This window comes from Ranitomeya imitator, chromosome 5 (assembly GCF_032444005.1).
Source record: "Ranitomeya imitator isolate aRanImi1 chromosome 5, aRanImi1.pri, whole genome shotgun sequence".
Classification (NCBI taxonomy): domain Eukaryota; kingdom Metazoa; phylum Chordata; class Amphibia; order Anura; family Dendrobatidae; genus Ranitomeya; species Ranitomeya imitator.
In genome coordinates this window covers 221,859,783-221,877,497 of record NC_091286.1, presented here as the reverse complement: position 1 = coordinate 221,877,497, position 17,715 = coordinate 221,859,783, and the positions used below count along the sequence as shown (strand labels likewise).

The 17,715-nt window shown below is 43.0% G+C and overlaps 1 protein-coding gene across 2 annotated transcripts in view; it reads left to right on the top strand.

The window, feature by feature from the left end:
* Positions 1-17,715, top strand: part of SYTL3 (synaptotagmin like 3) — a 321,014-nt gene that overhangs the window by 180,471 nt on the left and 122,828 nt on the right. For both annotated transcript variants that reach the window (XM_069725923.1, XM_069725924.1), the window contains exons 8-9: positions 7,746-7,870; positions 10,412-10,549. In XM_069725923.1, coding sequence (XP_069582024.1) covers positions 7,746-7,870; positions 10,412-10,549 — 263 coding nt within the window. The remainder of the gene's footprint in view (positions 1-7,745; positions 7,871-10,411; positions 10,550-17,715) is intronic.

Genomic DNA, 17,715 nt, shown 5'->3' with positions numbered 1-17,715 from the left:
TTGTAAATGTTGTTGAAAAAATGAGAATTGGCTGGTCAACTTTTAAACCTTATAACGTCTTACCAAAAAAAAAAAAAAATTTTGTTTTAAAAAGTGTGCTGATATTAAGTAGACATGTGGGAAATGCTATTTATTACGGTAACTATTTTGTGTGACATAACTCTCTGATTTAAATGCACAAAAATTCAAAGTTTGACATTTGCAAAATTTTAAATTTTTTTGCCAAATGTATGTTTTTTTTTAATAAATAAACACAAGTCATATCGAAGAAATTTTACCACTAGCATGAAGTACAATATGTCATGAAAAAATAATGTCAGAATCAATGGGATCCATTGAAGCGTTCCAGAGCTATTACCTCATAAAATGACAGTGGTCAGAATTGTAAAAATTGGCATGGTCATTAAGGTAAAAAATTGGCTTGTTCACTAAGGGGTTAAAGGGCTATAGTCTTTTCAGGTATGACTGTAAAAATAAGGGAGGGGTTTGTTTATATGTAAAACTGTCCCTAAAACCCATCCCATGTAATAATATATGTGAAGCTGATGGAAATGTAGAGTCTCTGTGGGTGGAGATAAGGGGAGGAAGAAAGAATAATAAAATACTGATAGCAGGGGTGCACGGTCCATAGTGGCAGACCACGCTGCTCTGCCAGTGGCTAAGGTCCATAATGGCAGACCATGCTGCGCCATGGGTGTACGGTCCATAGTGGCAGACCATGCTGCTCTGCCAGGGGTGTACAGTCCATAGTGACAGACCACGCTGTGCCAGGGGCGTATGGTGCATAGTGGCAGACCATGCTGCTCTGCCAGGGGCATACGGTCCATAGTGGCAGACCACACTGCTCTGCCAGGGACGTAAGATCCATAGTGACAGACCACGCTGCACCAAGGGCGTACAGTCCATAGTGGCAGACCACGCTACGCCAGGGGTGTATGGTTCATAGTGGCTGACCACGCTGTGCCAGGAGTATACAGTCCAGTCTACAGTGGCAGACCACACTGCGCCAGAGGCGTACAGTCCATAGTGGAAGACCACACTGTGCCAGGGGCATACTGTCCATAGTGGCAAACCACATGCTGCTATGGGTCCCAGGAGTCTAGAGAAGCATCCACCTCTGCAAAAGTTGTGTGTTGTTCCACACAGAGGATGCCTCAATGTCTGCTGTTACATAGGAGCAGGGCTGGCGCTAGGGGCAGGCAGACCAGGCAGCTGCCTAGGGTCCCTACTCCTCCAGGTGCCCCCAGCCAGTGGCATGTACGAGGTCACTATGGGGTCCAGTGCCTCCCCCCAAATCACACCTTTAACTTATCGGCATCAAAGATGCCGATACAGTTGAAAGCAGTGATGAAGGAGAGAGCGCCAGATGATGCTCCTTGTCCAATCACTCCCCCTCTGCTTGTGACTCAGCGGTTGCGCAATAATGTCACTTCATCATGCGCCACACTGTGCCAGCAGTGGAGCCAATGAGATGCACTGCAGAAGCCAGAGAACGAGGAGGAAAGGTGAGTATTGTGTATGTTTATATATGTATGCATTATACTGTTTGTGTGTGTGGACTGCACTATACTGTGTGTGTGGACTGCACTATACTGTGTGTGAGTGGGGGGCTCCATTATACTGTGTGAGTGGGGGAGATGCATTATACTATGTGTGGGGGGCTGCATCATACTGTGTGTGGGGGCTGCAGTATACTATGTGTGTGTGGCTGTATTATACTGTGTGTGGTGGCTACACTATACTGTGTGAGTAGGGGGCTGCATTATAATGTGAGTGGGGGATGCATTATACTGCATGTGGGGCTACATTATACTGTGTGTGGGGTGTTGCACTATACTGTGTGAGTAGGGAGGCTGCATTATACTGTATGTGTGTGGGGGGCTGTATTATACTGTGTAGGGGCTGGACTATACTGTATGTGTGGGGGTTGCATTATACGGTGAGTGAGGGGGCTATATTATACTGTGTGGGGGGACTGCCTGCATTATACTATGTGTGGGGCTGTGTTATTCTGTGTGTGGGGGGTTTCACTATACTGTATGGGGAGGCTGCATTATACTGTGAGTGGAGAGCTGCATTATACTGTGTGTGGGGCTGCGTTATACTGTGTGTGGGGGTTTCACTATACTGTATGGGGGGCTTCATTATACTTTGAGTAGGAGCTGCATTATACTGTATGTGGGAGGCTGCACTATACTGTGTGAGTGGGGGGCTGCACTATACTGTGAGTGGAGGGGCTGCATTATACTGTGTGTGGGGGCTGCATTATACTGTGGGGGTGCTGCATTATACTGTGTGTGGGGGCTGCATTATACTGTGAGTGGGGGCTGCATTATACTGTGTGTGAGGGGGGTGGCATAATACTGTGTGTGGCGACTGCACTATACTGTGTGTGGCTGTATTATACTGTGTGTATGGGGGGCTGTATTATTCTGTGTGTGTGTGGAGGGCTGCATTATACTCTGAGGGGACTGCATTATACTCTGAGGAGGCTGCATTTTACTCTGAGGGGCTTGCATCATACTCTGAGGGGAGCTGCAGTATTCTCTGAGGGGGCTGCAGTATACTCTATGAGGGGGCTGCAGTATTCTCTATGAGGGGGGCTGCATTATACTCTGAGGAGGGGTGCATTAAACTCTGAGGGGGAGTGGACTGCATTATACTCTGACGGGAGCTGCGGTATACTCTGAGGATGATGCCTTATACTCTAAGGGGCTGCATTAACCTCTCTGAGGGGACTACATTATAGTCTTTGAGGGGGCTACATTATACTATGTGTGTGGCTGCATTATACTCTGTGAGGGGACTGCATTATACTCTGAGGGGGGTTGCAGTATACTCTGAGGGGGGCTGAAGAATACTCTATGAGGGGGACTGCATTATCCTCTGACAGGGCTGCATTATACTCTATCAATGACCATGAGGAGTACTATATGTACTACATGGGACCTGCATTATACTGTATCGAGGACTGTCTGTCCCCATTATTTTTCCTCTGCCTGTGTAAAGAAACTCGGCAACAAGCGTCGAATGACTTCAGTATTGTTGATCACTCGTTTAACGGTCTGAACTCAGCGCATGTAAATACAACTGAAATTTTTTTGTGTGATGGTGCAATATGTAAGCATTTGGGGCCCCACTTTAAACATTTGCTCAGGGCCCTACTTTGTCTAAAACTGGCCCCCCCTGCACAGGTCTTCAGCAAAGTCTCCTCATTCTCGACCGCTCTGTGTATTAGTGTGCCACTCTCATCCTCCAGCAGTCGGGCCTCAGGAGGAGTGGAGGCAGCAGCAGCAGCACAGAGAACATGGAAGGACAGTCTTCAGAGACCTGCTGAATGTATCATGTGCAATCATCTGCAGGGAGCATAAGTCCAGTCTCCAGACCTCAACCCCATAGAAAACCTTTGGATGGAGTTGAAAGTCCGTGTTGCCCAGCGACAGGCCCAAAACATCACTGCTCCATTCCTCCATGCAGGAGATCTGCATGGAGGAATGGGCCAACATACCACCAACAGTGTGTGCCAACCCTGTGAATACTTACAGAAAACGTTTGACCTCTATCATTGCCATCAAAGGATATATAACAAAATATTGAGATGAACTTTTGTTAATGACCAAATACTTATTTTCCACCATAATTTGCTAAATAAATCTTGCCACATCAGACAAGGTGATTTTCTGGATTGGTTTTCTCATTTTTACTCTCATAGTTGTGGTCTACCTATGATGTCAATTACAGGCCTCTCTCATCTTTTTAAGTGGGAGAACTTTTCCCCGTTGTATACCCCAAGGCGAATAAACAGGCTAGAACTAAGAGGAAACCACTATGGCTAAATAAAGTTGTAGAAAATAGAAATAATCCAAAAATATTATTCAGCTATATGTACAGTAAGAAACTGAAAAATGGTAGTGTTGATCCCCTCAAAAATAGTCTGCGTGAAATGGTGGAAGAAGATGATGGAAGGGCCAATCTGCTAACCTTCCTTTTCTCTTCAATATTTATATATAAGAAAATCCCATGACAGATGACATTATCAGGGATACTAGATATTCTCCACTAAATGTCACCTCTGGTTAACCTAGCATGAAGTACGGAACCGCCTCAAAATCACTAAAGTAGACTAATCACTGTGCCCGTATAGCATAAACCCCCGAGTACTGCAAGAATTAAGTACAGTGATAAGATGTTGTTTTTAATATTCACAGAATTCATAAAAATAGTGTCTGTACCTCAGGACTGGCGAATAGCAAATGTGGTGACAATATCCAAAAAGGGTACAAAATCTGAGCCTGGAAATTACAGGCCGGTAAATTTAACTTCTACTGTGGGTAAAATACTGTATTTTCTGGCGTATAAGACTACTTTTTAACCACTGAAAATCTTCTCAAAAGTCGGGTATCGTCTTATACGCCATGTGTCGTCTTATAGGGCAGATGCGGAGTAATCTGCGGTCGCCGCATATTGTGGGGGGAGCGACCCCAATGACAAGGAGAGGGGGCACCTCACCGGGAAGGTGTAAGTGAAGCAGAGAAGGAGATAATAGGATACAAGGGTGAGCCAGATGAGTGAAAGAGGAGTTTTTCTAGGCACAGCATCGCTCTCTCTCTTTTTTGCATACCCCTGGCATCCCAGACGCTGACAGTTTGCTTCACTTACACCTTCCTGGTGAGGCGCTCCCTCACCTCGTCATCGGGACCACTCCCCCCACTATATACGTCGACCGCAGATTGCTTCGCACCCACCCTATAAGACGACACCCGGCATTAAAGACAACCCCCGACTTTTGAGAAGATTGTATATTTTAACTGGAAAAGTAGGGGGTCGTCTCATACACTGGAAAATACGGTACTTGAAAGTTTCCTAAGAGATGCTATGCTGGAGTATCTCAATAAGAATAACCTCATTACCCAACATCAGCATGGTTTTATGAGGGATCAGTCCTGTTTAACTAATCTGCTCAACTTCTATGAGGAGGTAAATTCCAGACTGAACCAGGCAAAAGCAGTGGATCTTGTCTATATGGTCTTTTCAATGGCGTTTGATACAGTGCCACACAAAATGTTAGTGTGTAAAATGAGAAAATATGGGACTAGGGAAAAGATGTGTAACTGGGTTAACAACTGGCTTAGTTATAGGAAACAAAGGGTGTTTGTTCATGGAACACACTTGGATTGCGTCACAGTTAGCAGTGGGGTACCACAGGGGTCAGTATTGTGCCCTCTTCTTATTAATATATTTATTAATGACCTTCTAGGGGGCATACAGAGTACTGTAGAATTATACTATTTGCAGCTGATACTAAATGCAGGGTAGTTAGCACAGAGGAGGATATTTTAATATTACAGAAGGATTTATGTAAGTTGCAGTCTTGGGCTGAGAAATGGCAAATTAAATTTAGTGTATATAAATGTAAGGTTATGGACCTGAGCAGAGGAAATAAAATGTATAGGGTCTGGCTGTGGGGACATTATGAGGGATGGCTGTGGGGGCATTATGAGAGCTGGATGTGGAAACATTATGAGGGGCTGGATGTGAGAACAATATGAGGGACTGAATGTGGTGGCATTATGAGGAACTGGATATGGGGACATTGAGATGCTGACTGTGGACATTATGGGGGCTGGATGTGGAGGCATTAAGAGATCTGGATGTGGGGTTATTATGAAGGGCTGGCTGTATGGACATTATGAAGGGCTGGCTGTGTGGACATTATGGAGGGCTGAATGTGGGGTCATTAGGAGGGGGTTGCTGTGCTGGCATTATGAGGGGCTGGCTGTGGGGATCATATGAGGACCTGGATGTGAGAACATTATAAGGGGCTGGCTGTGTGGACATTATGGGGGGCTGGATGTGTGGACATTAGGGGGGCTTGATGTGTTGCCATTATGAGGAGCTGATGTGGGGATCATTTGAGGGATTGGCTGTGGGGACATTATGAGAGGCTGAATGTGGGGGCATTATGAGATCTGGCGGTAGGTATGTTATGAGGGACTGGCTGTAGAGACGTTATGAGGGTCTGGATATGGGGCATGATGAAGGACTGGATGTGGGGACATTATGAGATGTGGTTGTAGGTACGTTATGAGGGACTTTCTGTAGAGATGTTATGAGTTGCTGGATATGGGGGCATTACGAGGTGCTGGCTGTGTGGACGTTATGAGGGGCTGGGTGTGGGTATGTTATGAGGGGCTGGGTGTGGTGACGTTATGAGGGGCTGGGTGTGTTGGCATTAGTTGGGCTGGATGTGAGGTTGTTATGAGGGGCTTGCTTTGGTGGCATTATGAGGGGCTGGCTGTGGGGACCATATGAGGAGCTGGATGTGAGGACATTATAAGGGGCTGGCTGTGTGGACATTAGGGGGGTTGGATGTGGGGTCATTATGAGGGGCTGATGTGGGGAGCACATGAGGGATTGGCTGTGGGGACATTATGAGGGGCTGGATGTGGGGGCGTTATGAGATCTGGTTGTAGGTATGTTATGAGGTACTGGCTGTAGAGATGTTATGAGGGGTTGGATGTGAGGGCATCATGAAGGACTGGATGTAGGGACATTATGAGATGTGGTTGTAGGTACGTTATGAGGGACTTTCTGTAGTTGCTGGATATGGGAACATTATGAGGGTCTGGCTGTGTGGACGTTATGAGGGGCTGGATGTGGTGGCATTATGAGGGGCTAGACGTGGGAGCATTCTGAGGGGTTGGCTGTAGGGACCATATGAGGGGCTGGGTGGAGGGACATTATGAGGGCTGGGTGTGGGGGCAATATGAGGGGCTGGCAGTGGAAACATTGTGAGGAGCAAGCTGTGGGGACATTATGAGGAACTGGCTCTGGGGAGATGAGGGGCTGGAAGTGGGGGCATTATGAGATCTGTCTGTGGGGGCATTTTGAGGGGCTGGCTGTAGGTACATTATGAGGGGCTGACTGTAGGGACGTTATGAGGGGCTGGATGTGGGGACGTAATGATCGGCTGGCTTTGTGAACATTATGAGAGGCTAAATGTGAGGGCATTATGAGGGGCTGGCAGTGGGGATGTTATGAAGGAATGGTTGTAGGGACATTATGAGGGTCTGGATGTGGAGATATTATGAGGGGCTGGCTGTGTGGACGTTATGAGGGGCTGCCTGTTGGGATATTATTAGGGGTTGAATGTGGAGGCATTATGAGGGGCTGGATGTGGGGACATTGAGAGACACTGCTCCACTCCTCCACTTGGACCTTCGACTCCTGGTTCAAGAGTTTTACTTTTTATTTTTTTTATTCTATGTTATTTTAAGTTATTTTACTATCCACAATTGTTTGCAGGGCAATTGTCCTGCTCTTACCCCCATTTTGCTTTGTTTTTCCACCCCCTATCCCATTTTACAGCCATTTTACAGCACCAAAGTTCAGGTCCCTATTGACTTATATGGGGTTCTGGTCTGGGGTCGACTTTGGATACCCGAACCTAAATTTGGACTCATGTTCGTCTGAACTCGAACTTCCAAAGGTCTGTTCATCCCTACAAAGCACCCTACATTATTTTTATGCACTATTGCTTGTTATTTATTTACTGGCAGGATATTTGCTTATTATGTTTTTATCTTGGGTTTTGACTGTTTAGTGGCCAGTGTGAACATGCACACCAACTTATATTCCAGTTTATCGCTTTAGGTTTTTATATTTCACAACTGCAGAACCTATAAAAATGTTTAATACCAAAATGTGCATGGATTATTATTGACTAATTTATTTTCTTCCATTAGAAATTTCTAAGTCACAGAATGATATGACTGATAAATGTTACTTAAGCACAGATTATGGGAAGAGTGCAGAAAGAAGAAAGGAAAGGAGAAGTCATTCAGATACGGCTATCCATATTGCTAGTGAGGTATTAATTAAAGGACATATTTAAACTTGAATTATGAAAGCAACATGTATTCTTTGGCCACTTTACACGTGTTAAAAGGGAATTTGCCACATTGAATATTCTGCTGTACTGATGAGCAGAAGACACTGATCAGATTTATAGTTTTGTTGGAACAGATTCCATAAGGTTGCATGCAGTACTGTTTTTTCTAACGACACAAGGAACATAGATGGGCCTCAATATAAGAAAATGGGATCTACAGTTGTGTTCAAAAGTTTACATACCACTGCCGAATTTTTGCTTTCTTGGCCTTTTTTCAGAGAATATGAATTATAACACCAAAACTTTTTCTCCATTCATGGTCAGTGATTGGGTGAAGCTATTTATTGTCAAACTACTGTGTTTTCTCTTTTTAAATCATAATGACAACCCAAAACTTCCAAATGACCCTGATCAAAAGTTCACATACCCCATTTCTTAATACCGTGTATTGCCCCCTCTAACATCAATGGCAGCTTGAAGCCTTTTGTGGTAGTTGTGGATGATGTTCTTTATTTTCTTAGATGGGAAAGCTGCCCACTCTTTTTGGCAAAAAGCCTACAGTTCCGGTAAATTCCTGGGCTGTCTAGCATGAACTGCGCGCTTGAGATCTCCCCAGAGTGTCTCAATGATATTGAGGTCAGGAGACCGAGATGCCCACTCCAGAACCTTCACTTTGTTCTGCTGTAGCCAATGACATGGACTTGTATTTTGGATCGTTGTCATGTTGGAATGTCCAAATACATCTCATGCGCAGCTTCCGGGCTGATGAGTGCAAATTTGCCTCCAGTATTTGCTGATAACGTGCTGCATTCATCTTTCCTTCAACTTTAACCAAGTTTTCTGTGCCTTTGTAGCTCACACATCCCCAAAACATCAGCGATCCACCTCTGTGCTTTACAGTAGGAATGGTGTTCCTTTCATTATAGGCCTTGTTGACTTCTCTCCAAATGTAACGTGTATGGTTGTGGCCAAAAAGTTCAATTTTGGTCTCATCACTCCAAATTATCTCGTTCCAGAAGTTTTGAGGCTTGTCTCTGTGCTGTTTTGCATATTACAGGAGAGATAATTTGTGGCATTTGCACAGTAATAGCTTTCTTCTGGCGACTCGACCATGCAGTCCATTTTTCTTCAAGTGCCTCCTTTTTGAAGCAGCCACACAACTAGTTTTTATAGAGTCCTGTATTTCAGCTGATGTTATTTGAGGGTTTTTCTTTGCATCTCGAACAATTTTCCTGGCAGTTCTGGGCGACATTTTTGTTTGTCTACCTGACCGTGGTTTTGTTTTTTACAGAGCCCCTGATTTTCCATATGTAAATCACAGTTTGAACGCTGCTGACTGGCATTATCAATTCCTTGGATATCCTTTTGTATCCCTTTCCTGTTTTATACAGTTCAACTACCTTTTCCCATAGATCCATTTACAATTCCTTTGCTTTCCCCATGATTCACAATCCAGAAATGTCAATGGCTGGATGCAAGATGCAAGAGTCTGTCTGGATCCTAGAAACTCACACACACTGATTACAAGCAAACAGGTCACAGGTGAGGATATTACCTTTAGTAGCCATTCAAACCCATTTTTGTCAACTGCTGTTCATGTTATCAGGCCAAAATCACCAGGGTATGTGAACTTTTGATCAGGGTAATTTGAATGTGTGGGGCTGTCATTATGATTTAAAAAGAGAAAACACAGTAGTATGACAATAAATTGCATCACCCAACCACTAACCATGAGTGGAGAAAAATAGTTTTGGTGTTATCATTCATATTCTCTGAAAAAAAGGCCAAGAAAGCAAAACTTCTACCGGGGTATGTAAACTTTTTAGCACAACTGTATTGATGGCCATCGTCTGTCAGATGCAGCAGAGAGCTTTACTTGTATTTTTTTTATATAAATTGATATAAATCCTTGATTTACAGCCTTTTCTGTATTAATGTGCATATAGAGATAACTGTCGATCACTGTGAATGACTGCCTACTAGACTTATAAGCGCAGAGGAGCAATTACCTAAAGAGAATCTGCACGATTTTGCAAGTTAACGTAAATATATGGCAATAATGGCGCTGTAATACAGATTAAATAGATACATTTGGTGAAGAAATCTGCTTTGTTGCCAGTAAATCAACATGCGTACTAGCCACCAACCGCAATGACGGCATTTGTGCGAAATTTCCAACACCGGAGGCAGGCAGAGGGGTCGAGGCAGGTGCAGAAGACCCAAAGCACAGTCCTAACCCTGGGCACCTAAATCTCACTACTAGAATATTTGAAATGCAGATTTAAGAAGAACCACAAAGAGGATTTCTTCACATAATGTATTGATTTAATCTGTATAACAGCGCCATTGCTGCCAAGTCTTTGCTTTAACTTGCAAAATCGTGCTAATTTAATCTAATTTATTCTTTCCACAAAAATATTTTTCAATATTTAGCTACTTTTGTTCCATAACATGCTACCGACAGCAAATTTATTATTTTTATTAGTATTATTATTAAAACATTTTTTTTTTTAATCACAGCTAGAAAAGTCTAAAAGTCTTCACGAGCTTATTCACAAAGTCAGAAAGGAAGTACAAGAAATAAAAAATTATCCAAGTCAAAAGTCAAAGGAGACCGATGACCCAAACAAGACAATGTTCTTTGGGAGTTTGAAAAGGGTATTGTATATGTAAAAATCTAAAATGCAATGTAATAAATTATAAATCAATGTAAACCATTATACCGTACTTAACAAGTATTTAGGAAAGTATGTTTATGATATGACTCTTCAGGCCATGGTAGCACATTTAGGCCATGTAGACTGCTCACAATAACATAAGAAATATGTGGCCTGCCGTTATTGTGTTCAAAAGGGCTCCTGAGACACTTTAGAGAAATGGCCGTACCAATGTTTCTACCACCAAATCAATGTACTGTAACACTGAACTGTTTGTGTACCTGGAATGAAGAATTGAGGCATCCGGTTACATTGCATTATGCACTTCACAACGTCATAAATAGATTGCACTACATTGGGATTTGAACCAGACATGCAGCTACAGGTGTCCCATTGACCTCACACCACCGGTTTCAAAGGCTAAGATGGTGAAAAGAGAATAATCCTTAAAAAGTTAGATTTTTATTCCATAATCTTAAAAAAAAACGAAAAAAAAACAGAATAATAGGAAGACAAAGCAATGTTTCGACCATATCTGGCCTTTCTCAAGTGTAAAAATACAGCTATGATGCACAGGTAACATGGCAATGCTTTATATGTAGCTGGTGAAATAAGCATTGAACACGTCGCCAATTTTCTAACTAAATGTATTTCTAAAGGTGCTATTGACTTGAAATTCTTACCAGATGTTACCAACAGAGGCATAGCTAGGGTTTTGGTTCGGGGGGGGCGAAGCTTCTGAGTGGGCCCCTAACCATGTAACCTTCATTAAAATTCGGTGACGCACCCTAATAGTGGATGAGAACCTCAGCAGCCATATGGTCAGTGGTAGATACCAGCCCTACAAAACATGTAAGAGATCATACCATAGTTACAGATACTGTCTTACCGCTGATGTTCTCTGATGGAATCATTCACTTTTCCCATCTTTTCCATCTGGCCCAGACCGACATGACAACTTCTCCCAGCCACGACTCGTCTGCAGAGAATGCAACAAAGATACATTTCACTTCTCATATTCCAGCCCCATCACCATCTATTCCCAACCTGCACAAACTCCTCATCCTACTGATACCCCAATACTGAGCCTCTGTTGCCATATGTGTCCCTATTACTGCCCCTGATACCCCAATACTGAGCCACTGCTGCCGTACGTGTCCCTATTAGTGCCCCTGATACCCCAATACTGAGCCACTGCTGCCGTATGTGTCCCTATTACTGTACCTGATACCCCAATACTGAGCCGCTGCTGCCGTATGTGTACCTATTACTGCACCTGCTGTGCGGTTCTCTGTGCCTTCTAAATTCTAAAGCAACCCTCTAGAATATAGTAATGCTGGGTGCAAGTGCCCTAGAAAACACTGTCCACATTTTGCTCCCTAGAAAGTAATATTGCCATGTGTGCCCCTTTGTTAGTCACAGTAACCTGAGATCCCCTATAACAAGAAGTGCCCACTTTACATTTCATAATGTCCCGAGTCTGCCCCCCTGTACAGCTCCCCTAAACAGTATAATGCCCCTCACTGTATAGTACCATCCACACAGTATACTGACCCCTTATTTGCCCCCAACTATTTGATGGCTCCAACACTGTATGATGGCCCCTTCACTGTAATCTCCACACTGTATGATGGCCCACTAGATGGCCTCCATATAGTATAATGCACCAGATCATCCTAAATATAGTATAATGCACTCCCCATAGGTCTTCATATAGTATAATGCACTCTCCATAAGCCTCCATATAGTATAATGCACTCCCCATAAGCCTCCATATAGTATAATGCACTCCCCATAAGCCTCCATATAGTATAATGAACTCCCCATAGGACTCCATATAGTATAATGCACTCCCAATAGGACTCCATATAGTATAATGCACTCCCCATAAGACTCCATATGGTATAATGCACTCCCCATAGGCCTACTCTATAGCACAAGGCAGTACCCATAGGCAGACTTTATAGCACAAGACAGCACCCCCATAGGCAGACCCTGTAGTATAAGAAAGCACCCCATAGGCAGATCCAGTAGTAAAAGGCAGTACCCCCATAGGCAGATTCTGAAGTATAAGGCAGCACCCATATAGGCAGATCCTGAAGTATAAGACAGCCTCCCTATGGGCAGATCCTGAAGTATAAGGCAGTCCCCCTATAGGCAGATCCTGAAGTATAAGGCAACCCCTATAGGCAGATCCTGAAGTATAAGGCAACCCCTATAGGCAGATCCTGAAGTATAAGGCAGCACCCCTATAGGCAGATCCTGAAGTATAAGGCAGCCCCCTATAGGCAGATCCTGAAGTACAGTACAGACCTAAAGTTTGGACACACCTTCTCATTTAAAGATTTTTCTGTATTTTCATGACTATAAAAATTGTACATTCCCACTGAAGGCATCAAAACTATGAATTAACACATGTGGAATTATATACTTTCAGTGTGAAACAACTGAAAATATGTCTTATATTCTAGGTTCTTCAAAGTAGCCATCTTTTGCTTTGATGACTGCTTTGCACACTCTTGGCATTCTCTTGATGAGCTTCAAGAGGTAGTCACCGGGAATGGTTTTCACTTCACAGGTGTTCCCTGTCAAGTTTAATAAGTGGGATTTCTTGCCTTATAAATGGGGTTGGGACCATCAGTTGTGTTGTGCAGAAGTCTGGTGGATACACAGCTGATAGTCCTACTGAATAGACTGTTAGAATTGTATTATGGGAAGAAAAAGCAGCGAAGTAAAGAAAAACGAGTGGCCATCATTACTTTAAGAAATGAAGATCAATCAGTCAGAAAAATTGGGAAAACTTTGAAAGTGTCCCCAAGTGCAGTGGCAAAAACCATCAAGCACTACAAAGAAACTGGCTCACATGAGGACCGCCCCAGGAAATGAAAACCAAGAATCACCTCTGCTTCTGAGGATGAGTTTATCCGAGTCACCAGCCTTAGAAATCGCAGGTTAACAGATTAGAGACCAGGTCAATGCCACACAGAGTTCTAGCAGCAGACACATCTCTACAACAACTGTTAAGAGGAGACTTTGTGCAGCAGGCCTTCATGGTAAAATAGCTGCTAGGAAACCACTGCTAAGGACAGGCAACAAGCAGAAGAGACTTGTTTGGGCTAAAGAACACAAGGAATGGACATTAGACCAATGGAAATCTGTGCTTTGGTCTGATGAGTCCAAATTTGAGATATTTGGTTCCAACCACCATGTCTTTGTGCGACGCAGAAAAGATGAACGGATGGACTCTACATGCCTGGTTCCCACCATGAAGCATGGAGGAGGAGGTGTGATGGTGTGCTTTGCTGGTGACACTGTTGGGGATTTATTCAAAATTGAAGGCATACTGAACCAGCATGGCTACCACAGCATCTTGCAGCGGCATGCTATTCCATCATTTATTTTTCAACAGGACAATGACCCCAAACACACCTCCAGGCTGTGTAAGGGCTATTTGACCAAGAAGGAGAGTGATGGGGTGCTACACCAGATGACCTGGCCTCCACAGTCACCAGACCTGAACCCAATCAAGATGGTTTGGGGTGAGCTGGACTGCAGAGTGAAGGCAAAAGGGCCAACAAGTGCTAAGCATCTCTGGGAACTCCTTCAAGATTGTTGGACGACCATTCCTGGTGACTACCTCTTGAAGCTCATCAAGAGAATGCCAAGAGTGTGCAAAGCAGTCATCAAAGCAAAGGGTGGCTACTTTGAAGAACCTAGAATATAAGACAATTTCAGTTGTTTCATACTTTTTTGTGAAGTATATAATTCCACATGTGTTAATTCATAGTTTTGATGCCTTCAGTGTGAATGTACAATTTTCATAGTCATGAAAATACAGAAAATCTTTAAATGAGGTGTGTCCAAACTTTTAGTCTGTACTGTATAAGGCAGCCCCTATAGGCAGATCCTGAAGTATAAGGCAGCCCCTCTATAGGCAGATCCTGAAGTATAAGGCAGCCCCCTATAGGCAGATCCTGAAGTATAAGGCAGCCCCCTATAGGCAGATCCTGAAGTATAAGGCAGCCCCCATAAAAAATAAAATACTCCCCTCTCTTCCTCCTTGTTCCAGCGGTGCTCCGACCTCCCGCTCATCTTCTGACAGTGGGCACTGGGTGGTGACATCATCGCGCCCACTGTCAGTGTCGATGACGCCAGACGCTGACAGGGGGATGATGGGAGAAGGAGCTCAGCGCTCCTTCCCTCATCAGTGCGGTGATGCGCGGGGGGCCCACTACTGGCACCGGCCCCCCCTAGCCTGCTCAGGGGCCCCATAGCTGGTGGCAGAGCAGGGAGATCGATTCTCCCTGCTCTGCCGCAGAAGGTAACTGTATCGGCGTGCGCACAGTTACAGTGGCGTAGCTCTGGGTGAGCCCCCTCTGAGCACCGGGCCTGGGGCGATTGCCCCCTCTGCCCCCCCGGTAGCTACGCTACTGGTTGTCAACAACCCATCCAATCCACAGAGGCAAAGAAATCAAACCATAGATGTCCATAAATTAAGTTATGTGCAATAATGAGAAATGACACAGGGAGAAAGAATTGAACTCATGCATAAAGAGAAGAGCAAAAAACATAGAATGTACTGACACCAACTGAAATCTATCAGAAATTAGAAAGCAATTTTACCACTTAGTGAAAAATAATATCAGCTGGTTCAACTGATGGCCTATAAATTGTCTCATTAAATGTCTCATTACCAAGATGACACACAAACATCTCATGATGGGTAAAACCAGTGAGTTGTCTCAAGACCTTTGCAACCTTTTTGTTGCAAAACATACTGATGGCATTGGTTACTGAAGAATTCTAAATTACTGAAGGCTCCAGTGAGAACTGTTGAGGAAATAATACAAAAGTGGAAAAAACTTCATTTCACCATAATCCGGCTGCAAACAGGTACTCCCCACAAGAACTCACAGATGAGTGAAAAGGATTAGCAGAAGAGTTGTCCAAGAGCCAAAGACCACCTGTGGAGAACAACAGAAACACCTGGAATGAACAGGTACTATTGTTTCAAAGAAAACTATAAATAATGCGCTCAACCTCCATGGTTTGTATGCACGCTTACCACGCAATACTCCATTGCTAAACAAAAGCATGTTCAAGCTCGTTTAACGTTTTCTCAACAACGTTTAGACAAGCCTGTGAAATACTGAGAGAATATAGCTTGGTCAGATTAGACTTTGGATGCCATAATACACACCATGTTTGGAGGTCAAAAGGCACTGAATATCACCCCAAAAACACCATACCAACTGTGAAGTTTGGAGGTGGGAACATCATGATGTGGGGCTGTTTTTCACGATATGGTACCAGCAATCTTCATGCAATTGAAGGAAGGATGAATGGGCAAATATACCAAAATATTCTTGATAAAAAAATCTGCTGCCATCTACCAGGATGATGAAGATGAAATGAGGGTAGACATTTCAGAAATACTCCCAATAATAATAATTATAAGCACACAGCCAAGGAAACTCTCAAATGGTTTTAGATAGAGAAAATAAAGCTGTTAGATTCAGGTGAAGTGATTGGCTGAGCCATTCTAATAGAGCATTTGTGGGAGGAACTAAAACTCAGAGTTCATAGAAGGAGCCCACAAAACTTTCAGTATTTGAAGAGTGTTAATTCACACCTGAGCAATGAATGAAACTAGTTTCTCCATACAGGAGGCTTTCTTGATGTCATCATTAACAAAGGCTTTTGAAGTATGAAGTATTAAATACATTTCAGTAAGCGTGTTCAATACTTTTTCCTTGTGACATTTCTCATTATTACACATAGCTTACAACTTAATTTATGGACATCTATGATCTGATTTATTTGCCTGTGGGGATGGATTGGGTTGTTACCAACATCTGTTGAGAATTTCATGCCAATAGCACCTTTAGAAATATATATTACTTAAAATGTTGCTGATGTGTTCAATACTTATTTCACCCGGTGTATGTGTCTCCTTTTTAGTGAGCCCTACCTCTTCCTCCCCCCCCCAAAGCCCATCTCAGTTGTCATGATAGCAGTCTAATACACCAAGTACACAACAATGTTAAAATCACGATAAAATCATATGTACAAGCAGTCACTGTTTCAGAAAAGAAAAAGAAAGAACAAGAGAAAGAAAAAAGGAAAGGTGAAAAAAAGGAGCATAGTATGCAAAAATGCCACAGATCCAATATACTGTGCTTTTTAAACAAATCTGCATTGGTGGCATAGACAAAGCTGTAAGTGTCCAATGTGTGCTGTATTGTTCATTCAGATCAATTATATAATACTTTTTTGCATGCATTCATCACAGTAAGTATAATGGGATTAGAAACAACCATGTAAGGCAAATCGCAAGGCTGTTAACCCACTGTCACTCATTAAAAGTGGGAGGCCCTACCGATGAAGCACACAATTTATCAATGGTGCATGACATTTGGAGATTGGATTAACCTAGTAGACAAAAATTAGGCTGTAAGTTTGATCGGGAGACTTGCTACCAGACAGGGCATTGCGGCCGGATTACGCACCATGGACTACGCTGGTGTGAACCCAGCCTTATGTAAGATGATTCCACAGGGACTATCAGCAGCAAACTACAATGCAATTCATGTGAATTAATTTTTCAAAATTTCAATCACACTTTGCTGAAAATAAATAGAAATCTGTCCCATGCTCTATTCTGCTTCAGAAAATGTTACAGATTTTATAGCGTGTGATATATTGTCCAGTCATCCTAAGGCTGCACTTACACATTATGTTTTTGCTACAATTTTCAAAACTTGCAGCAAATGTATTGAGGCCACGACCTGTGAGCGCAGCTAAAAATTCGCATCACAATCTGATGAAAATAATACAACTGGGAAACATATTTTCATGATATTACCGTACATGGTCTGGGAGTATTGGTTTTCAAAATCAATGCCTTCATCAATATATCACAAGGTATAGAGGATCCAAATTTTTTAATATCATTATAACTGTCAATTTACTCTAATCAACTTGATGATAACACATTTAATGGATTATAATTTATTAAACATACCGTAATTACTACTAAATCTTAATTGTTATTTTTCATTATTATAGCACAATTTATTCCATTGCTAAAGGATCTCATAACCTTGTCGTACCTAGTGTAAATGCAGCCCCAGAAATTTCCCAATGCCTAAATTCATGAGGTCCACT